Below are 23,614 nucleotides of genomic sequence, written 5' to 3'. Positions count from 1 at the left end.
CTTCCTCCCACTTGTTATCAAAAGTCAGCAAATCGGAAACCCCCCTCCCCCCATCGATGCTGACTTACTACTTGAATGATCCCATACAGGAAATCGGGCCAATCGTAACTTGAATTGGTGCCGAACATTAGCAAAGTTGCCAATTATTGTAAAATCACCAATCCCAAAAACAGCTTATAAAAAAAAAGACTAAATGACAAATGTATGAGAAGACGAGTATTCATATTTTTTCATAGTTATAATTGTTATAATAAACCTTTTAAAATTGCCAAAATAATTTCATAGTCTGACGGGACGTATGGTCAGAAGATGCCCATTCAGTAACTGTGTAAACGAAATTGTGAGCTTTTGTGACGCAAACTTTAAGCTTTGATAAGGTGGCAGCACGTGTGCACTAATCTCACTCATGCCGACGACGGAGAAGGGTAAAGCCGCACCACCATCATTGCGTCGATTATTATTACTGCGCAAACCAGAATTGAAAACGCGGTCTCGCTACCACAAGAAAATGCCAAACATAAAAGTGTTCAGCGGATCGTCTCACGTCGATCTCGCCCAGAAAGTCGTCGATCGGTTGGGCATCGATCTCGGCAAAGTCGTCCTCAAAAAGTTCAGCAACCAAGAAACGAGGTAAGGAGTCTATTTCTGTCCTTTCATTGGGATCTTTTCTTCTTTTTTTTAAGTTTGAATTTTTTCCCCCCACTTAAAATAGATCTATTTATGTTCATTGTTTCGACATTGTCACGATTCATTGTCACTGCTTTGATGCCACATATTTATCATTCCGTTAACTGCGTAGTTATCTGAAAAATTCTGTGGTTATCGCATCAAAAACCACTTTGTTTCCGATAATTCAAATTGATTCATTGTTAATTTAATTCAAATTAATTCACTCGCTTTCGTGGTTTATTCGGTCGGAAATGTTCTAAATGTTTCTAGAAATGCTTTATGTTATCATTGAATGTCGTCATCGTGAAAGCCCCTGAACTCTCTTGACCTTGATTGTTATCAAGGTTGATAACATATTTTTCAGTTGATAGATAAGCAAAGGTCGCGAAGGGTTTTATCATTTTGTTGGGAATTTGCTTTAGGGATAAATTTTTCATTCGTTCCATCAGTTTTAAACCCGTAGAATAACAATTTTGAGTGAATTAAAGCATGATTTCCTTTCCTTTCAATTTTTCCAGGGCATCCTCTTTCCTCAAGAGCTTGACATCACAAAAAGATGTAGGCACTAAACATATTTTTCTACGAAAAACAAGGAAAAAATATTTCTTTCAACTAGTAGAGAATGGGGAGTTCATATGGGAAATTTTAGAGGTGCCAATATATACCAATTTTTTAGTCGTCATCACGACCTGGCCTCGGATTTGTCAAGTTGGAGATGGCGGGTCAAATATGCTGGATTTCGCGAATTACACATAAATACAAAATTTTCTAATTCGTTCATACAAATTTTGTTGATTCATCTCATGGGATGTGTATGTGCGCTTAATGAGTTTCCATAATAAAGAGCAGTGGAAGGAAACCCTCTGTACCAACTTTTTTTCCTCCCCCCCTCTATCATGATATGATATGACATGACCTTGAAATAGTGCAACCACTTTCAAGTACAAAGGAAGCACAATACTGTATTAATATAAAATGTATAATCCCGTGCTGGCTATCATGAATAGGCTGACGAAATATCAAATTGTGTCCCTGAATGAACGATTATCATACAAAATTTTCTAATTCTTAAGGGTCCCCTCCCTCGCGGATTATACAGGGTGTTGCTTTAAAGCAAAGCCGCTTGAAAGGTTATGCAGCTTTGACATTACTCATAGGGGCGGTAAGTACTAGGTGTCAAGAGGAACAAAAATAACCATAGAATATGATATTGCAAACCACGTTTAGTCAGTGAAAATTGCAAAAAGTACTTATGAAGGATGTGACATCGAGTGGGATAAAAAGGTCAATAAAATAAGCAGGGCCGCAACTAGGGAAGCAGGTGGGTCTTGTGTCCCAGGCGTTGGACCCAAGGGGTGCAAATTTAATTCTGAAAACTCTCCTTCAATATTACAAGGGGGCGTCAAAATGTGCTCTTGACCCAGGTGACCAAGCATCTAGTTGCGGCCCTGATAATAAGTACAATAACCATTTACTTGACAGCATGATTACAATTCAGCCTGTGCAGCATAGTTCAATGTCAGAAAGTAGTCTAAGAGAAATGACCATAGGATTCATCAACACCACAGGCTGTGTTGCAATCATGCTGTGAAGTAAATGGTTATTGTACTTATTATAGAGACCGCAGTGTATCATTAGGGAAGGAAAACAATCATTCCAGCTGGAGATTGCTCAAAAACGATTTACAGTTGAGCATCAATTATCAGAAACAATTGGGGACTGGGGGTGTTTGGATAACTGATTTTTCGGTTAACCGATCATCTATGGAAAAAAATTCCACCAGTGTCACATAGGAGGAATATGAAACAAAGAAACAGTGATATTAAACACAAAACTATGTATTCTGTATCATACGTCTTACAAATAATACACAGAATTGACTAGCCTAGTTTCACAAAATGGCCATTGAAGGAAGTAGGCCTACAGTTTAAGAAAAGAAGTCCAAAATTTTCTTTTGCTTCAAGAGCTGATATTTTTTTTGCCACTAAATATCGCAAACTGTTTAGGGGGGGGGGTTGGAATTTAAGGGTTACAATCTCGGCATCGATTTGCTCGTCAAAGTTGAAAATCACAGCCGCTACGGTGGAGGTTCAGACCCAAACCCTCGCAATGCGAGTCCATCACTATAACCATTCCACCACCACAGTGGCATTATAAGATACTATTGAAAGAGCTAAGGCTTTTCCGAAATGAAAAATCAATTGGAAGAAAATTTACACCAATTTATTTATAAATATATAATGTGCCTAACTTAATTATATTTTTGTTTTAAATTTGTTATGCATGTTAATTCCCCAGTTTTGATGGTTTTTTTGTAACTTTTCTTGGCTCAAATTGTGTCACAGTTGAGCCTCTCGGCTACAGTGAATCTGGATGTACAAATACAATGCCACAACTGGCAAAATGCCGGAGGCGGCTCGGAAAAAGAATGAACCATTACATATAAATCACATATCTTCAACCCGTTGTTTGCAAGCACCACTGTGCTCTCTGAGGTAGTATTAGATTCCAGACAGAAGAATGGGCTGTTAATTTCCATTCTGAAGAATGGGTTGGAGTGTTCATATTAGGTGAAGGTGTTTCTTTTTTTCTCTCTTTCGAATATTGGACTACCATTCATGATTTTATAGTTAGTCAAACTGAAATTCATGAAGAAGGTTTTAAAACCACTTTTTCTATTTCCCTACCTAAATGGGGCTTCAGTGACGCAACAGCATAGTTGCCAAGTCTCCCGAATTTTCTTGGAGTCTTCCGAATTTTAGCTTCATCTCTCGACCTCCCGAAAAGTTATCTCCCAAATTTTTACGAAAATCATTAAAAATCCCTAATTGACCCTAAAAATTCCCTACTCCATTAAAAAAAAAAAAATCCTGTCTTCTGAATCTATCCCTAAGGAATTTCTTGTGGGGCAAAAAGTCTTTTGCCTCTGTTTCTTTTTCCCCTTTCGAAATGATGTCACACTTCGTAAATGGGGGAATTTTGTGGGAAATTCCTTTTTTAAAAAAGTTTTACCCTCTGATGGTAACAAGAAAAGTTGTTTGTCTTATTGTACAGGGAAATAACTCGGCAGCCAATAGTTCTGGATAATAATTGAAGATTATAGTGATGCTCATGTGGTTAAAACTTCCTCTTTTGTCGAAGTTATGTAGGTGAGATAACAAAACATGAATACTAATAAGCAAAAAAATATTTAATTAATTTTAAAGATACTTATTCCGATGAATTTCCTTTCATCAAACATTCCAGACAAAGGCAAACTTTTTCTTTTTGTACAATTTGTGTTACGGACATAAACATCGGTCATGGTAGAAAGACTTGACATCATCACCCATATGAAATCAGAAAAACATCAAGCACCACAAAAGGTCGGTGTTCTTCAAAAATTGACCAAAATCTTCCGGATTGATTTTGGATTCATTCGCACAGAATGTTTGTTCGTATTGTTTCTGATTGAACACAATATTATTTTCAGATCACCATTGAAGTTTTGCCGTCCAATTTCCCTTTTTTTGGCCTAGGGATTTTATTCCCAATGGTTTAACTTCCATGTGTGTAAAATCCCTATTTTATTTGACTGTAATTTTTGATTAGGAATTTTATTTCCTACTTTTTAATTTTTATGTGTAGAAAATCTCTTTTGTACTCATTAGGTTTTAGTATAAAATGTGGATCCCCGCGAAAATCTCCCTAATTTTCATTTTCAAAAGTTGGCAGCTATGTAATAGCAATCCCCTCCCCCTTCAAAATGGCATTATATTTTTCAATGTAGTCTTTTTCCAATTTTAAGGAGATACAAAGTAAGGGATATAAAGAAAAAAAGGATTTCATTGAGAAAATAGCTGACCACAAAATAGCTGGGTCTGTCACAATGTTGAAATGAAGGGGCTTTTAAGGAGGGGGGGGGGGCAAGATATTTTGTCAGTGGTTGATGAAATAGTTTTACTGTGTGGTATGTGACGTGATAAGTGCATTAATTTCTTGGGGAAGTGTCTTTCATTCCAGCCTCCCCCCCCCCCCCCCCCCCCCCCACAGTCCTTGACAATCAACAGTATCCACTTGTAGGTTTGACTGCATTATTTTTTTGTTTCAAAGTGAAAAATCATGTCATCTGATCAGTTTTTTTTTAACTGAATAGTTAGTTATTTGAAATGTGTAGTTGTGATGCTGTGACTAGTTTTATAATTCAATGAAAATCACTTGTAAAACACCTAGTGTTCGAGGGCTATAAAGGAGTGGATCAATGTGATCCTTGATTATCAATTATCAAAACAATTCATTTTATCATTACCAAAGAAATTGTAGTTACAATATCTTCATTACATCTTTGAAAGTAATTGAATTTAATCGGTGCATTTATTTATTTTATTTTTTATATTTCAGTGTAGAAATCGGTGAATCTGTCAGAGGGGAAGATGTATACATCATACAAAGTGGTTGTGGAGAGGTCAATGATAACCTGATGGAGTTACTTATCATGATCAATGCTTGTAAAATTGCTTCCGCTTCCAGGGTCACTGCAGTTATTCCCTGTTTTCCATATGCTCGCCAGGACAAAAAAGATAAGGTAATCATGATATTTCTGAGAAGCTGCATTTAATTAAATATATATGTGTGGGTGTGAGTTTAATAAGTGCATCCCTGGTCTATAGCAATGTGTTCTTTGTTTTGTTTTTAGAGTCGAGCTCCAATATCTGCAAAGTTGGTGGCTAATATGTTATCTGTGTCGGGTGCTGATCATATCATAACGATGGATTTACACGCTTCTCAGATTCAGGTCAGTTATGTGTATGGTGGTGGTGGTGATGATGCATCTGTAAGACTTTTTGAATATTTTAGTACTTATTTTCGGTTGAGTTAGTTTCTATACAATTTGAATTTCTAAAATACCGTGTCAAAAAGGGTGACCATATATTTTATCTACCAAGCAAGACTGCACGCAGGCATGTGCTGTGCACCTACATCCTCTGGAAGTTAGGCATTTAATTAAATAAAAAACAGTCAAGAGCCCCTATTTAATGAATCAGATAAAAACAAATTTTTAAATCAGTTTGTTGGAGTCCAACTGTAAATGAAATGATTAATTTTTTTTATTAGATTAGTTTTTATAAACAGTTGTCAAAATGACACCTGGGCACTTTTATCACGTTCGCTTTGCACCATTTTTGTTTCTGAACTGAATAATTTTTCACTAATTTTCATTATTTTCCTTACTAAGCATACACAAAAATTTTCAGATCAATTATTAAATATTGAGAAGTTTTACAACCTGATTTACCTGGAACGTCCGATGGTGTCATTTCATAGCTGCCAAGTCTCCCGAATTTTTCGGGAATCTCCCGAATTTTATCTTCATCGCTCGATCTCCCGAAAAGTTCTTAAATCTCCCAAATTTTTACGAAAATCACAAAAATCCCTAATTGTCCCTAAAAATTCCCTACTTCATTAAAAAAATCCCCGCTTATGAAAACAATCCCTAAGGAATTTCTTGTGGGGCATGAAGCCTCTTTTTTTCCCTTTCGAAATGACGTCACACGTCGTAAATGGGGAAATTCCCCTTTTTAAGGAAGTTTTACAAACCCTCTGATGGTGACAAGAAAGTTGTTTGTCTTATCGTGCAGGGAAATGGCTTAGCAGCCAATTGTCCTGGATAATAATTGAAGATTATAGTCACGCACATATGGTCAAAATTTCTTTTGTTGAAGTTACGTACGTGCGATATAACAAAGCATGAATACTGATAAGCAAAAACATATTTAATCAATTTTAAAGATACTTATTCCCCGATGAATTTCCTTTCATCAAACGTTCCAGAAGAGGGCCGACTTTTCCTTTTTGTACAAGTTGTGTTACGGACACAAACATCGGTCATGGAAAGACTGCCATCATCACTCGTGAAATGAAAAAAAAAACATCAAGCAAGTGTCACAAAAAGTCAGTGTTCTTCAAAAATTGACGGTGTTTTCCTTCATCTTCCGATGATTTTGGGATCATTCGCGCAGAATGTTTGTTCACAGCGTCTCTGATTGAACACAATATTTATTTTTACATCATTGAAGTTTTGACCTCCAATTTCACTTGTTTTTTGCGTAGGAATTTTATTCCCAAGGGTGTGTATTTCACCCTTGTAGGATTTTATTCCCCTTCCATGTGTGTAAAATCACTATTTTAATTTGACTTCAGTTTTTGAGTAGGGATTTTATTCCCTACGCTTCAACTTTTATGTTTGGAAAATCCCTATTTTATTTGGAAAAATCCCTATTGTATTTATTAGGGAGTGGTTTTAGCATAAAATACGGGTGTGCGCGAAAATCTCCCGAATTTTCATTTTCAAAAGTTGGCAGCTATGTCATTTCGACACTAATGAGTTTGGAATGCGTTCTGTTTGAATGTGTTTGTTTCTTTCTTGGATGTTTGGTCAACCTTGTTTTGTTGAAACGTGCTTGTCACACCCATCACCCCCTAAATAGTGTTGTCCTAGATAGACCCTGTTGCAGACCTGCCAACTCTCCCGATTTAGGCGGGAGACTCCGGATTTTTCATCCTTCCTCCCGCTCTCTGGATTTGTTAAAATTTCTCCGGATTTTGGCAGAACATTAGATTTTACGCGAGCTTTCACGTTGTCATGCCGTCAATGATTACTGTTGCCGTTAGGGAAAACACCCGTAGAGGACAGCTGTAGTCATTTCCATCGAGCACAGCCGTAAAAAAGTCTCTGTGACCGCATTTAAGCAACTGGCAAAGACGCGACTTCGTTTTCGTAGCGTTTATCTGCAATCATTTATCAGGGGCATGACCTTGGTTACCGAAATTCCTGTATAATCGTTATTGTATTTCATTAACAGCCGTGCGGTAAACACATTTTTTCGTCCGCAGCTTTGTAATTTGAATTTTTTTTTCAATGTTTCTTCCGATTAAACATCTTCAGAAATAAAATATAAAACTTTAAGCTATATACAGCTAAATATAAAGCTTTTAAGAATTCATATACCCAACATTATCAATCACGGATAGCATCCACGGAAGGAAACACTTATACTTTATGAACAGCATGTAGATGTGATTTCTTTATTCTGCATGGAAAGATTATATTTTTCTCAGGGGCAATGCAGAACCTTCCTTGAGGGGGGGGGGGGAATGTAACTTTTTCTTAATTTATTGAAATTTGATTTATTTTTAATTTTTTTTTTAATGAACTTTTTTTTTGATCGAGTCTATGAGTGTCGATTGGGGGGGGGGGGGGTACCCCCCTCGGGAGAATCTCCGGATTTCAAAAGTTGGCACGTCTGCTGTTTTTTTATTGGCTGTTCTGGTGTGGCATTTCTTTTCTTCCCTCTTTGTGTTTATCACGAATTAGGATCATTTCTATTTCTATAGAGCAACAATGTCTCACAAAAATGGTTACAGCCTGGAAGAAATAGCACATTTGCTGAGAGATTTATCTGAAAATTAATCTGATGGTGGCCCCAGTAACACAATGATGTTAGGATATTATACCTATCCAACAGTGGAACGTTGAATGAATATTGACGTTGGAAAGAGGTCTGGAATTTTTATGTGTCCGAGATCAAACTATATATTAAAAATGTATCATTCACAATAAACGCCAAAATATCTTCTTTTTCCCCTCTAAAATAGTTTTACAGCATTTCATTTCAAAGGAGAATATCTTGTGTGATAATTAGTCTCTTTTGAAATAATGCAAATTTCTCCAGATTCTTTATGTTGAACTATATTGGCAAATGTATGCCATTCCTACGTTGAACCATATTGGTAGCACGTTGAAAGGTATCAGAATCTCTATGTCGTTCTATATTAGTGTGCAACTGGGGGGTGGGGGTGAATCTATTTATCTCAGATATAGATTCTGATAGTGAAGAATTTTTCCAAATCTATCAATATCACTTTTGTCAGATTCATTATGTCCCAAGTAAAGTCAGATTTATAAGTATCTTGTGATGGAACTGAGTGGAAGGAAGTTGATGTGGATTTGAATTCGATGGTAGATATCCCGTAAGAAATATTTTTCAAGGAAAAAGTTTACAAAGGTACAAAACAAAAAAAATTACTTATTTTAGTACTCTGCATACAAGTTTTTTTTGTCAACAATAATGAAAGAAAGACCTCCCTGAAAGCATCAGTTTTACAACAAAACTAAATGTGGTGTTTACATTTTCGATCAAATAGTACAAAAATACTCAGTCAAAGCTGGTTCCAGACAATGGCCTGTAGGATAATAACTTTAGTACATAACTTTTTTAATATTTTAGACATTGCCACCATAAATTCTTGGATTATACACACATCTGTAGCCTGACAACAAATTTCAAGGAAACATTACTTGCAGAATCTGGAAAATGAACTGTACTCAAATTACATTGAACAGGAAAAAAACCAGTGAAGTTAAAATTCATCAACCTAAACTAATGTAGGAACTTTCACAAAATACAGAAAATATGAATTAAAAAAAATGTGCAAAGGAAATGCGACCAATAAACCCTGTAATTCTTGTAAAAAGGTAGTCTGTGTAAAATTTAACAGTGAGATTGTCTATTACCATATGGATTGCTAGTAGATATGAATATAATAACAGATTTTTTTGTCAATGTCATCCAATCTTTTTAACACTGTAATATTAGTAAAGACTATTTGATTATTAATAGTTTTCATCCTTTTCCTCATCCATTCAAATAATCTATGTTTATTATAATTTAAAAAGTTTGGAAAAAAAATTTATTAAAATTTGTAAAAATTTTCGGAGGAAAGATTCACCTTTTTTCTCACAATTCTGTACATGCAAATCATCTATCAATGATCATTTTATTTCATTTCATAAACGACTTTATTTACAGAATGTCAGAACAGAAATGTCAGCTGCTCTAGTGTTAAATCAGATTTTTTTAAATTAAAATTAACTGACTGCTTATTAATTAAAACAAATCTTGTTAATCATTAAAAATGCATATTTTCATATCTGCTTTTTTCTCCTAATTGCTCAAATTTAATTAAGCATTAATGAATAAACTACAAACAAACTATACAAGTAAAAAATGTCTGTGCATCACACAAAGCAAAAAAAGCCTGTTTTGTGATAAATTTACATGTAAGTATCGTGTTGAAGGCCTGTCTGTCTGCTTGGTGATACTGCAGAACACCTTTTTGGAAAGAATTAAAAAAAAAAAATTTTGGAAACTATCTGGGAATTTTTACTGTAGAAGATTTTCAGTCAATTGAGGGCACATTGCAGAGCAATGCAAAGCGTTCTGCAGAGTAAACTTTGTGTGATGATTGTCATAACCAAGATAAAAAAAGTAAGCATCACCAGCATATACAACGTGAGTCAAACTAGAACTCTTAATAATTTAATTTACATAGAATGCTTAAAAATTTGGTTCAGAAATTTTACAAATTTTGACAAAGATTGATATCATCAAGTCTTTGGTCCATATCTCCATTCACCAGGATTCAGTTCATTGTAGCTGAATATGAAAGTCAACTCGTCCATTCTTTTAACACGGTAGGCCTTACATTATGAAGAAGTGGCCTTGCTGGAATTCGGGAACCTGGAGGACTACAGAGACATTCCAAACTAGGACATCCAAACTCCCCAAGTGGGGTTAACCAGTGAGTGGTGAAGTATGGCTGGATTTAAGTGAAGTGGAATTACAAGTACAAAGTGATGGCATTGCTGCCTTTTATAGTGAAAAGAGAACCAACCATCATTGATCACATCACTGATTTGAATATATTCTGGATTTCTTTCATCACTGTGGAATCGCGACGTGGTGGTAGTGGGGATGACGTCGTTTCACCATAATCAGCCAGTTAAACGTCTTGAGAGAAATTTTTACTGATTGTACCGGATGGATGTACACTATGCCATTTCCTGACTTTGTGTTGACACCAAATAATCTGACTTGTGATATTTTGGTAAAAATTATTCAATTAATAACAAAAATTTACTTTAAAGCACATTTAAATGGGATGCTCCCCTCTCCACCCACAGCTGGTTCGTACTGTTACACCATGACCTGACTTGCTGCTGGTTTTTTCAAAAATTCAAATTCACAAAGAGAGCAGTGAACCTAAAAAGTTTAGGTGCCACTAGCTGAGTTATGATGTAAAAGCTGTATTTTCATTTGCTGAGTTGTACTGTGCAATGATGTGCCCCAAGTTCTGTGAATCCTTTCCAAACTCTGTTTAACTTTGAGTTATGTTCTACAATGTTAATTCTTGTGGTAACTATGTATTTTTTTAAATTTATGTTTGTAATAGTTAAATTTGAGTTTTTGGATTATTTAAGCTGATTGGAAATATTTATTGATAATAATATGGTTGATTTCTTGTGTATCATATTCTTTGCTATCATAGAATTTTCTAGCATGGCTAATGTGTCTACAAAAACAAGTAATTCCAATATCTTCTTACACAGGGTTTCTTCGACATTCCTGTTGATAATTTGTATGCAGAGCCGGCTGTTTTAAAATGGATCAAAGAAAATATTCTCGAATGGCGAAACAGTTGCATTGTTTCACCCGATGCTGGTGGTGCGAAAAGGTACTGCGTGTAGCATCTTACAAAGAAAATGCTAGAATTACTAAATGTAGATCTTTGTATTGGGAATTTTAATCCAAAGTCTAGGATCGGGAGCAAATTAAATTTTTTGGTGTTTCATATTTTTTTAATGTGTTACTTCCTTATCTTAGGGTAACATCCATCGCAGATCGACTGAATGTCGAGTTTGCCTTGATTCACAAAGAAAGGAAAAAAGCAAATGAAGTAGCGTCCATGGTCTTGGTTGGTGATGTTAAAGACAGAGTTGCCATACTTGTGGATGACATGGCAGACACTTGTGGAACAATATGCCATGCAGCAGAGAAGTATGTTTCATGTATTTCAGTAAAAGTCTCTGCTGGACCAGTTTTTTGGATTTTGGAGCTCGTCCTTCATTTTTATGCCTAAACTTTTTTTTACTGTTACCTAATTTATTTGATACTTTTGTGTGCTAGAATCAGAAATTCCAGTGCGACTGATCCGTACAGTCGAGAACTCAAGTAAAATTACCTTACATTTTAGCGACCATTCCATTACAATGGAAGGCGATTTTACCAGTACAAGCCTTAAGTCAGTACCAAGTCATAAATGTATCTTGGCGCCAGAAAAAAAAAATATGCTTCTATAAATTCCAAACATTTTGTGCTGCTCTCAGCCTGCAATTTAGTTACTATACAAAGAAAATTTTAGGCGCCAAATACCATTTTTTTTTTGTTGCCACGGCAACCTTGTGCCTGGGGTTGGATTTGTCCAGCCCTGATTTATATAGAAAATTTTTTAATTATATATTCAAGTTTATGTTGTGGGATATAGTTTACATATGAGTTGACCATGTTCGTATTGAGAGTTTATAATTTGCTTGCACTAATGCAGAAATGACTGTTTTTACACCTAGGTTAATGGAGGCTGGTGCAAGTAAAGTGTACGCAATCCTTACCCATGGTATATTTTCCGGGCCTGCGATATCGCGCATCAATAACGCATGTTTCGAAGCAGTCGTCGTTACAAACACAATACCACAAGAGATACACATGAAAGAATGTTCAAAAGTTCAGGTTCGTTGAATTTTACATCCTTTTCACCCTTTCGTGCTAACGGACAGTCATAACATACTCTGATAAGTGTAAATATTTTACTTGAAAGCAGTTTTACTCTTGGCGTAATAATTTAAGGAACCTGCATGTTTTTTTTTTGTTTTTTTTGCCTTGTGGGGCAGGCTGATTAGTCTTTCTATATTTTCTTTTTTAATAGGTACATGTTTAGTAAACACATGTTTTTTTCCTTTTATAACATGAATGAGAATGGTTTTTGTTGAATTCTATACGTAGAATGTGTGAATGTCTGGTATGTGATATTGTAGAATAGTAATGCAAATGAGGGGAGGTCTTGTTTATTATTTGATGTGCTTTATTGATGTTGATTCAATATCCTTTCTTCCCCCTCGCCATATGTGAATAAACTTTGATTTTGGAAATGAGTATGAAACACTCGTACAAAAAAATTTGAATGCATGTTTTGACCAAATTACCCTTTCCTGAATTACTATTATTTTTTAGATATTTAGTGGAAAATGACATTGTACAGATAAGGACCATTTTAGCTCCTTCCTGGATTAAATATAGGGGAAGGGAGGGGGTTTAAAAAATTCAGAATTTTCATGATGACAAACTCCATGGTGGAGCAATCGTGGCTCGGTGGAATTGTGACTTTAAAAAGCTCTGCTGATAATAGCGGTAAGTATCTCCAGTGGAAACAAGAGCAGGAAGCATAGCTGCCAATTCTCCCGAATTTTAGCTTCATTGCTCGACCTCCCGAAAAGTTAAATCTATCTAAGTCAAATTAAATTGCTTAAATCTCCCGAATTTTTACAAAAATCCCTAATTGTCCCTAAAAATTCCCTACTTTATTTTAAAAAAATCCCTGCTTATGAAAACAATCCCTAAGAAATTTCTTGTGGAGCATGAAGCCTCTTTTTTTTTCCTTTCGAAATGATGTCACACGTCGTAAATGGGGAAATTCCCTTTTTAAGGAAGTTTTACATACCCTCTGATGGTAACAAGAAAGTTGTTTGTCTTATCGTGCAGGGAAATGGCTTAGCAGCCAGTAGTCCTGGATAATAATTGAAGATTATACTGACGCGCATATGGTCAAAATTTCTTTTGTTGAAGTTACGTACGTGTGATATAACAAAGCATGAATGCTGATAAGCATAAACATATTTAGTCAATTTTAAAGATACTTATTCCCATGAATTTCCTTTCATCAAACGTTCCAGAAGAGTGCCGACTTTTCCTTTTTGTACAAGTAGTGTTACGGACATAAACATCGGTCATGGAAAGACTGCCATCATCACTCGTGAAATGAGAAAAAAAAACATCAAGCAAGTGTCACAAAAAGTCTGTGTTCTTCAAAAATTGATGGTGTTTTCCTTCATCTTCCGATGGCAGAATGTTTGTTCACAGCGTTTCTGATTGAACACAATATTTATTTTTACATCATTGAAGTTTTGGCCTCCAATTTCACTTGTTTTTTGCGTAGGAATTTTATTCCCAAGGATTTAACTTCCATGTGTGTAAAATCCCTATTTTAATTTGACTTCAGTTTTTGAGTATGGATTTTATTCCCTATGCTTTAACTTTTATGTTTGGAAAATCCCTAAAGTTGGCAGCTATGAGGAAGCCATGTAGTTTTCTGCTTGTCCATTCATTTGAGAAAGAAATACCCGGAAGTCAACCATGGCTTTGTTAATTCCTAAATCCAATTACTTAGATGTGGACCTGAAACTTCTTAAAAATGTGTGGTTGGAAATGTCAACTAATGAATATCCCACCAACTAACTTCAGTTTCTAACATAATTGCTTCTGTGAACTTATGGGAAGAAGAATCTTCTATCTGATCTTGACAGGGTTTAGTAATGAAATCAAAAAGAGTGGTACTCCATTTTTTTCCTTTTTTTTTTTGCAACTCATTTTGAGTTTGGTACGATTCAATGGTTTGATTTACCTCAAAAGTTAAAATTCTCTGTTTAGATTTGCTCCAAAAAATACCCATGGAGTAATCATGCACAAAATGTATGTACGTCTTATTTTCTTCTAATGAGCAAGTTTCTGCTGTAATGTGATAATTGAATGATGAAAAATTTGATAAGTGAACATCATTTTCTTTAGATTGACAGTTTTTTATAAGGAAATAATTCTATTAAAAAAAATTCCTAAAATTTAGGGGGGGGGGGTCTAACTGAGGAGTATTTTCATTCCTCATTAAAATTTGGGGAGTAAAATTTTGATGTGTGAATCACGTATCTAGATGTGTATTGGTGAAAACTGGTTTCAAAAACATGTTTGATTTTATACAGTGTGTGCTATATATCTTATGGCTAGGATGCTCTGATTTCAATGGAACGAAACCAAACCAGACAACTGGTTTTCACAAAAAATTTCAATTTTAACCACATATCTACTCTAACGACCAAATTATATTATATGCATGAAAAAAATCTATTTATGGCTGTATTTTTAGTACTATATATATATATAATTTCTTTTCTTCCTTCACCCAAAAAAATATCAATTATTTATAAAAAAAATTATTAGGAACATTGAAGTAGAACAATAGGCATTCTCGCATTGTTACTTTTTTATCCTCTAAGATGGTATATTCCATTTAGCACTTAATTGAAGAACCCCGACAGAAATAGAGACTTCCTGGGCTATATTTCATAACCACTCATAGATCTTCCATTCTAATTTCTGAAACACATCTTGTGTGTGTGTGTGTGTGTGTGTGTGTGTGTGTGTGCGCACAAAATACTTTTGTAAAACTACTTCCCTAAAAATTCATAATATATAACCATTTCTTATTTTTTTCAATCACTTTTTTTTGTGAATTCAAAACTCAAAATTTGATGACATAGCTACCAGGTCTCTAGCTACAGACTCCCAAAAAATTCTAATCTTGCTCATTGAAATTTTAGTTGTGCATGCAAAAAAATCCTACTTTTTGGGGGGAAAATTATTCCCAAAAACTTCCCACAGAAAAAGTTGATACATGTTTTTTCCCTTCCTCTCCCCCCCCCCCCCCCACTCCCCAAATGACATGACAGGTGTGTGTAAAGTAATTTGTAGCTGGGCCTTAGTTTTTTTGTTTCTGTTACAAAAAATTATGAATTAATATTTCTGTTTGGCAAGGAAAAGACATTCGGCCAAAGTCAGTCAGCATCGTTTCAAACCTCTGCACAATCAGTGATATAATATTGCGTTTCCCCCCCCCCCCCCTTTATACCAGCGACACAAATATGTACATTTTCACTTTTTAGGTTTATCAGCTGGTTGGTTTTTGCTATCCAAGTTTTGCCAGGAACGTGGATGTATACCCCCTTTGAAAAACAGGTTACAAAACATTTAAAGAAAATATCTAAAATGTATGGGGTAGAATATTAATATTCAAACGTCATTTCCCAATTTTCTGAAATTTGCTTATTAATGTTTCTCGTGTAAGGGGGTTAACATACTCTGAAGATAGCGTTTGTTTCCTGTTCAGTCTGTCTTTCCCATTTTTGTGCCCAATGGCAAATACTTTTGTTGGAGTGATGTTGATTTTGAGCGTAGTCGTAGAAGGTGTTTTCACCTACTTTTGACCTGAAGGGGGGGGGAAATCCATGTGATTTTGATTTTACTTTTTATTAATAAAAAATCTCCCTTTTATTAATTTTTCAATGTACAGTTTTCGTGAAGAATTTGTATCTACTCAAAAATCTCCCCTCATCCTTTAAAGTTGGTAGCTATGTCCTTAATGATGAATAGAAGGGATAGTAGCCCTACTCACATGTGCAAATATTGTGGTAGCATTTGGAGTTCTAGCACCCACTTGACGACTTTCCTTCATAAGGAAAGAAATGACAGCAGTCATTGGTGAAAATTCTTGAAGTGGGTTTTAAACCGCTTTTTCTATTTCCCGTGTGAGGGGGGGCTAGTGAGCAAAGCTAAAGCAATAAAAACAACCTTCCTCGGTTAAAGCTCAGTATGAAAAGTCAGCTGTTTCATCACTTTGAAGTCGCTTGCTGCCTCTTGACTCAGTTGGCATGGTCTTGGAGCTACTGCGTGACGTCACTGTTCAAACATTTTTTTATCAGATATCAGCGCACAAAATCAATTGAAAGGTGACTTTTTTTTACATTTTAGTTGCTTATTTTACTGTTTTAGTGTCACAGGTATAAGCTTGTAGTATTTTTATCATCTTTTTTATGAATGGATTAAATCCAAGAAATAGTTGGTAATTAATAACTTCTTTTGATATTAGTATTCAAAATAATAACTTCAAACATAGGATTTTTTTTTGTAATTACTTCCCATGTTTTTATGTTGGAGTTGTATTGGTAATAACAAAGTCCAAGGCTTCTAAAAGCTACCCTAAATTCAAATTAAAACAAGATTATCAAAAATTATTGGGAGTTCATAATATAATCGTCTACATCGGTCTTGGGGTGGCCTTCATTCAACACAATAAAAATTAATGTATACATGATTCAATTGAAATGGACCTGGAGAAAATTTTTTTTCAGTTGAAGCTCCCTCATATAACAAATACAAAATTTCTAATTTTAAGTGTTTACACTAAGTAAGCCGATAAATATAGATATTGATGACAGCAATTGAAAGATAATTTTGGAAAGAATTCAGTACAATGGGCAGTACAACGATTGTGCAAACTACTGTAATTGACAAGGTTGCAAAGCAGGCCCATCTTTGCTGTCGTTTATTAATTTTCTAAAAATACTTACCATGACTTCCAATTGGAAAGTTGTTTCCCTGTATCTCCTGAGGCCAACAGAAAAACTCCACGTTTCTAAGTGCAATGTTTGCTGAGATATTTGAATTCAAAAATTGGAGAAAAGGTGTGAAAGAACAGCAAAAACTATGATAGACAATGCTTCCTTCGCCCATTTATGTTCTTTCCCTGCAAAGCCCAGGTGCGAAGCAGCCCCTTGTTTCTCTTAGCCTCATTATAATGCATGTTCAGATATTTTGTACCTTTTATTGAAACTGCTATTAAAATTTTTTAACACAAAACATTACAATCTGAATAATGTCAACAGTTATATCTCGCTTTTTCTTTCACATATGTGATATAACGAAGTTAGGTACATCTGTGACTACTATTAATTAACCATACTTACACATTCCCGCATGTGTTGACTGAATGATGTAAAATATTTCAGACTACCTTCATATAGCATAGACTGCTTTTTTCTCCTTGGTCATGTGCGATGATGCTATATATAGTCAATCTAACCAATTCTTGTAGTGCTCGTGTTTTTAAAAGATCTGTTATATATGCTAACAAAGCATGTATTTCATGCGAAATGTGAAATGGCATTCAGAAATTGTAATGAAATCATGCATGGGTATATTCCTCTTACCTGTTATATTCTGTCCTAACAGTTTTGGTTATTTTTGACGTAACTGTTGCGCATTTTTATTTTTTTTTAAATTTTTCTCGCCAAAATATATCTTGTTATATATTTGGCTTGAATAGTCATATTTTTGATTTTTTTCGGAATGTAATTTTTTACAAAATCGATAAAGAAAAGATTTTTTTGTGATGAGTTGTCGTCCGAGATGGCTTTTTATTCCAGCGAGACATTTTTTTTCTCTTCTGTTTGTCTTTACAGTGCATAGATGTCTCCATGATTCTGGCTGAAGCAATCCGTCGTACTCATAACGGAGAATCAGTCTCCTATCTGTTCAGTAATGTCCCCATGTAGAGAGGCTAACCAGCGCTATTCCTGGCTGTGGACACTGCATGGTTCAGTCGATAATTCTTTTTTGCGTCCCGATTTTTTTTACTGACTATTTTAGTTTTTTCCCCTCTCTGTTTTTTGTACCCTTGCATCAACTAACATCAGCATGGTGTGTATGCTTTTGAATGAGTATAATGAGCGTTTTTTTTTCTCTCTGTAGTTTTCAGGCATGACTTTTTTTCATTTTCTTTCGCTTACAGATGTATGTAGTGATATTATCAGTTGGGTGAGTTTATTTAGACGATGCTTTCTGATACATAAGAAATTATATGATGTAACTTCATAGTTGTATGCTTTTTAAAGTAATGTTATGTGTTGAATTCTTTTTTATCTAATTCAAAGATATTTTAAAAATCTGGTTAATTTTCGTGCCATTCAGCTTAAAAGAGAGCTATCGTTCAAATATATTTGTTGTTTCTGTCACAGTACTTGCCGATGAATATCTTTCTCAAAAAAATTAAACACTGAAATACTTGAAAAGTTTGATGAAAAAAATTAGCTTTTCGTAGCTATCGTGTTTGTATTACGATGGAAGGACTTTAAGCTGCTTGGCTGTTGTGATTTAGCAATGAAACTAGATGTTTCACTCAAATGAGCATCTTGGGGAGACAGTGATCAAGTGATGTAAAGTATCTGCCTTTGATTGGTTTTTCAGATTCTGACCCAGATGAAATGCAGTTTTTTTTTACATCTTCACACTGGAAACTGAATGCTTTTGACTCTTTGGTCTTTCCCTCTTTTCTGTTGAAACAGTGTTTATGGATCCTGATTGCCTCTCTGAAAATTCAAAAGAATCTGAGTAACATCTTATTCAATCAATAAGGCTGACAATAATATTGAAAGAAAGGTCTTCATTTGCCTTAATCTGCAGTTTCTATCATGAGTTTGGTACCCGATTTGTCTGTGTCAGAATTTTTTTTTTTTAATCATCACTTCACGCTTTGATGTCTCTATGAGATGTGTGAAGTGGGCGTTTCTGGTCCATCAATATCAGAATCTTTCCTGATACAGAGGCCTAACAGAAATGAAATGCAGAATACATTGTTTCTACTTGCAGAGTAGTAGTTAGTGCACCAGTCCCTCACCGAGACATTTGAAAGAAGGCAAACTGTCGGATGCTGCTGTTCGGAATATGAAATAAACTGTAAGTTCCTGTCTAATTAGCCCTCTTCCCTCGTGTGCAGAAAATGACTGATGTGTTAAAAATGATCAAATGATGAGGGCTTGAAAAACTCGGGTCGTCATGGAGATTAAAAGTTAGTATTGGCATCTAAAATTTTCCATGTGTGGTTAAGCAGCAGATACTATTCTAACCATGACCCAGTTTTCTCCAGGACGGAGCCGCAACTAAATGCTTGGTCAGCCCCCCCCCCCCTGTAATGTTGAAGGGTGAAATTTGTGACCCCTCTTGTCCAGTGCTTAGAGCACCGCACCAGACCTGCCTGCTATCCTGTAGTTGTGGGCTTGCTTCATTATAATATGAGAAAATATAGTCCGAAAAATAGCTGTAAAAGAACAAAACCACTACATTCATTTCAAGCATACTATTGCTTGCAACATCTAATGCAATTGACTGAACGTGGGAGTGGAAGGGTCCCGTCTTTTATTCAAAAACAAAACTGCAAATAAGTACATTTGCACCAAATATTGTATCCTCAATGCCGATTCCTATTAGCACCATCTATTGTGAAAATTGTCATTAAGAAGGGTGCGCATGCTTGCAGCCGTCCTCCTTTTTCGAATCAGGTAACTCTAGCCTAAATGTCCTCTCCGATTTGTCAATCCCTGAACATAAAATAACAGGATTTGTCTTCGATATTCATACTCACTTTATCACTGTCTCTGAAAGATGAGCCACTGTCACCCATGCGAGCAAGGCATCATTGTTTTATTCATGACAACCAAACAGCTTGAAAAATCCTCATTTGAATTTTTTTTCTTCCCTCTACATTAAAATTTTTTATGTAGAAAAAAAAAAACGTATAAAAGTTTTTTTTTTCTTGTTAATTTTTGTTTCCACGTATTGTTATTGTTCATTTTCTTCTTCTCTGCTTCTTTCAGTGCATAAATGTCTCACAATTTTTTAGCGAAGCAATTCGTCGAAATCATAACTGCGAACCATTAGGACCTATATTAAGTGATGTTCCGTACTAGTCAGGTTGTATTTTGTTTTGTGCCAAAAGAATCAAAAAATGCACAACAGGTTATTTTCTTCTCATTTAGCTGTTCATTGGTTTCTTTATGCTTGTTATTTTCTTCTCGATTTTGGTCAATAATTTGGCATTTTGAGATCATTTCATGGTAATAATGCTTTTGAATGTTTTGGATTTTACCCGTTTTTTTTAATTGTTACTGAATCTGACATATTCTTAGAAAACGTTGTGATACTCAAATTTAAATGAAATGAAGATTTTATATGAGATTATAATTTGTAAAAAAAAATCATGAAAATTAGCGTTCCATGTTGAATAATAGTGCTGTTTTGTGCGTTTCTAGACTGAAGAACTGATTATGTTTCTAATTGCGTTGAATGCTTGATGTTGAATCGTTTATGTGATTAGTATCCCAAAATTTGATGCATTGTTTCTATGAGAATTTGCATGTGAAATTTGAATCAAGTTCAGGTTAAAGCACCGTTTTTTTTTTCTCTGTATTATTTGAGCGTTTTGTATTTGCATTCTGTTTTAGGTTTGACCGTCAATGATGGAATATTCTTGTTGTCCTAATTCGATGTACACGGTGGTTGTAGCACCTGTTTTGATGGGCTGGTTCTGTAACTTAACTCTATACCGATCCTAGTTTTACCAAAATGGTTTTATTCCCAAAAGAATAATTTCTCTAAAGCAGCTGTTCTCAACCAGTGCTCCGTGTTCACTTCCCAGGGGCTTTGTGGCCACTCGAAAATAATAAAAGAAATCAATAAATTTGATAAACAAAAAAAAGAGGCCTAAAGGGTACCGCCATATAAATAATATATTAAAAAGGGCTCCGTGAGTCAGAAAATGTTGAGAACCGCTGCTCTAAAGGATAATAGGGTCATTTTTTAATTCATCATCAGAAGTCTTAGGGTCATGGTAGCTAGCATTAGCTCTAACGAATGCCATTGTGCCAAATCACAGAATAATGGTAATTTCTTGACGATCGAATCTCTGCAGGATCACTTGCGTATTTAGTGCCATACACCTGTTTTGTTAATGCTTACAGCAGAGATGGACAAATCCCAGCTGCCAGGGTGGCTAAAATATTGGGATTGGTGCCTAAAATTTCTTGTGTGTGGTTACTCAATTAGAGTCCTGACAACAATAAATTTTTGAAATTCTTAGCATATCGATCAACATGGAAACAGGCTTCCTCTATGTTCTGGAAAAGTCGAAATAAATATTATTTTGAATCTGTTTTTCTTCAAAAACATTTTTTTGGCTCCTGAAAAATTTTTCTGATTCCTAGATTATTTTACAATTTGTGAAGCCCTGACTTACAATGTCCAAGGCAATATAAAGTCTCATTTACATGTGACGGGGACCAATAATGCGGAACCTGTCCATGACGGACACTGTATGGCACTTGAACAGAAGCAAATGATAGTCCTATGGATGATTGTTATTTTTTTATAAAACGAAAACCAATCTAAAACTTGACATAAATTTGGTCTCTTGATGTTCCATTTTATACAGATTCACTATTTTATTTTGCTAGCAATGGGGATTCTAGCTGAAAACCTATTTGCATGGCGCTGGAATGCTCAAAAGTTTTTCTCTGTTCACCATACGAAAGATCGTAGAGGAGAAGGTATAAACCCTCCATATATCTACCAAGGGAAATGGGGGTATGAAAATTATACCACTTATTTTCCCCTGCGATAAAATCACACAGTAGGACATACTATGTTTACTGTAACCTTTGCTCATGCCTTCTACATTTCACATCTAGGATTCACTTCTCTAGAAGAAAATGGCGTAAAAAATAAAAATATCTGAAATTGTGACATACTTTCATGTATATTGGAAATAACCGAACATAACTTATTTTCACAGTGCTGCATTTTTCTCTGGTAGCAATTACTACAATTCTTTTATTTTAAAAATCTCTTCCACTTATGTTCTTATACCATGAATGTCAAGTTGTTTGGATTTTTTCATTAGAACAAGTACCGTTACTTCAACTGCAACCACCATGTAATCGCGAATCGATTCAAATTCATGTTATCATCCTGTACAAAATGCCATATGACAATGAAAGTTTTTTTAAAAAGCATTCTCAAATTTATCAAAAATGAACCTGCAACTTGTTTTGGGATACTGACGGGTAATGTTGGTTCCCATTCTGATCAAGAAGCATGCGGAAATGTCTTCCAACTATTGAAGAATGTTTTATGCTTTTATAATACGAGCTATTTCTAACAGGTCGCAGTGCAAGTTGAGATCAAATGTTTAAACTCGATTTGATCTTATCAGATTGACATACGAGTAATTGTATTAATTACTCTGACGCTGTTTTAAGCGAGGGAAAAATGAATCATGCATGTGTACACAGTTGTTATGGTAAGTTGACGAAAATGTATTTGGAAAACTGTATTTTATAATGGAAAAAAAGAGAATGATAATTGAAAACTGTTTAATGGAAATTTTTTGTATGGGAAATGTAAATATTTTTCACCTTTCCATATCTTGTGTAATACACTGCAGAAATAAATTGATATTTGTTGTATTACGTTGCCTTATCATTTATTTTAAAGGAAACATATTCTTTCAATAGTTCACTGGTTTCTAACGTGCGATACTTGTGATTAACCTTTCAGAGATAGGTTAATATTTTGTTTAACTTGTTGTGTGTGAAAAAAAAATCACATTTATATATATATACCATGTGAAACAATGTACATACTTAGTGACGCCCGAGTGGCACTGGTAAGATGCTCGTCTTTCACTATGAATTTTACCATTAAGGTCCTCTGGTTTGAATCTGGGCAAAAACCATCAGAAACAAGTTCTTTGCCTACCGAGCCTCTGAGCCTGGGGTGACCACCGGTATAGCGCTTTCATTTCCCACCCAACTCCACTAGTTGAAATTGCCATATGGTGATACATGAACAGAGTTGGCGTGCGGCAAAAAAAAAAGTTTAGTGCCATTTTAAAATTGTGATTTGCAAATTGATATACATTCTATATATATGTGCCGCTTAATGTGATCACATCAGGACCTGGGGTTTCTGATGATAACCAAAAACTATATTCAGAAAAAAATCCTGTTTGCAAGTACTGTGACCATATATACCGTTTGGTTCTTTTTTAAAATTCTGCATTGTCGTTATTCAGCCATTGTGAGGTGTTAGAATGAAACTAATGTAATCCCAAATTAATATATCTTTTTTAAATCTAAATGTGTCGCTGATCATTTAAGTGATCTGATGTGCCACGGGCTGCTTAAATATTCCACGGGATACTTAAGAGATCTGTAGATGTGGTGCTTAGTTCATTTTTTTACGAAATTAGGTTTGTGGAAGGCAGGCCGCATTAATACCCCCCCCCCCCGGCCATATTTGGTCTGCGGGCCAGGGGCCTTTATGAGATTTTTCATTGTATGGCTTAGAGGGTA

General features: G+C 35.1%; 1 protein-coding gene across 2 annotated transcripts; it reads left to right on the top strand.

The window, feature by feature from the left end:
- Positions 1-402: 402 nt before the first annotated feature.
- On the top strand, positions 403-22,726 carry LOC149070201 (ribose-phosphate pyrophosphokinase 2). 2 transcript variants are annotated; one of them, XM_089249922.1, is made up of 7 exons: positions 403-630; positions 5,050-5,233; positions 5,345-5,443; positions 11,099-11,223; positions 11,373-11,546; positions 12,116-12,275; positions 20,081-22,726. In XM_089249922.1, exons 1-7 carry the CDS (start codon positions 407-409, stop codon positions 20,171-20,173), a joined length of 1,059 nt encoding a protein of 352 aa, XP_089106048.1. In that variant the 5' UTR covers positions 403-406; the 3' UTR covers positions 20,174-22,726. The 2 variants fall into 2 exon arrangements, with proteins under 2 accessions (XP_089106048.1, XP_089106047.1); XM_089249921.1 differs by having other exon boundaries at positions 17,891-22,726.
- The last annotated feature ends 888 nt before the right edge of the window (positions 22,727-23,614 follow it).

The sequence above is a fragment of the Pholcus phalangioides genome, unplaced genomic scaffold (assembly GCF_987345545.1).
Source record: "Pholcus phalangioides strain wild (caught in Gottingen) unplaced genomic scaffold, Ppha-v1.0 ptg000022l_1, whole genome shotgun sequence".
In the NCBI taxonomy this organism is placed as follows: Eukaryota; Metazoa; Arthropoda; class Arachnida; order Araneae; family Pholcidae; genus Pholcus; species Pholcus phalangioides.
This window is presented reverse-complemented; position numbering and strand designations above follow the sequence as displayed.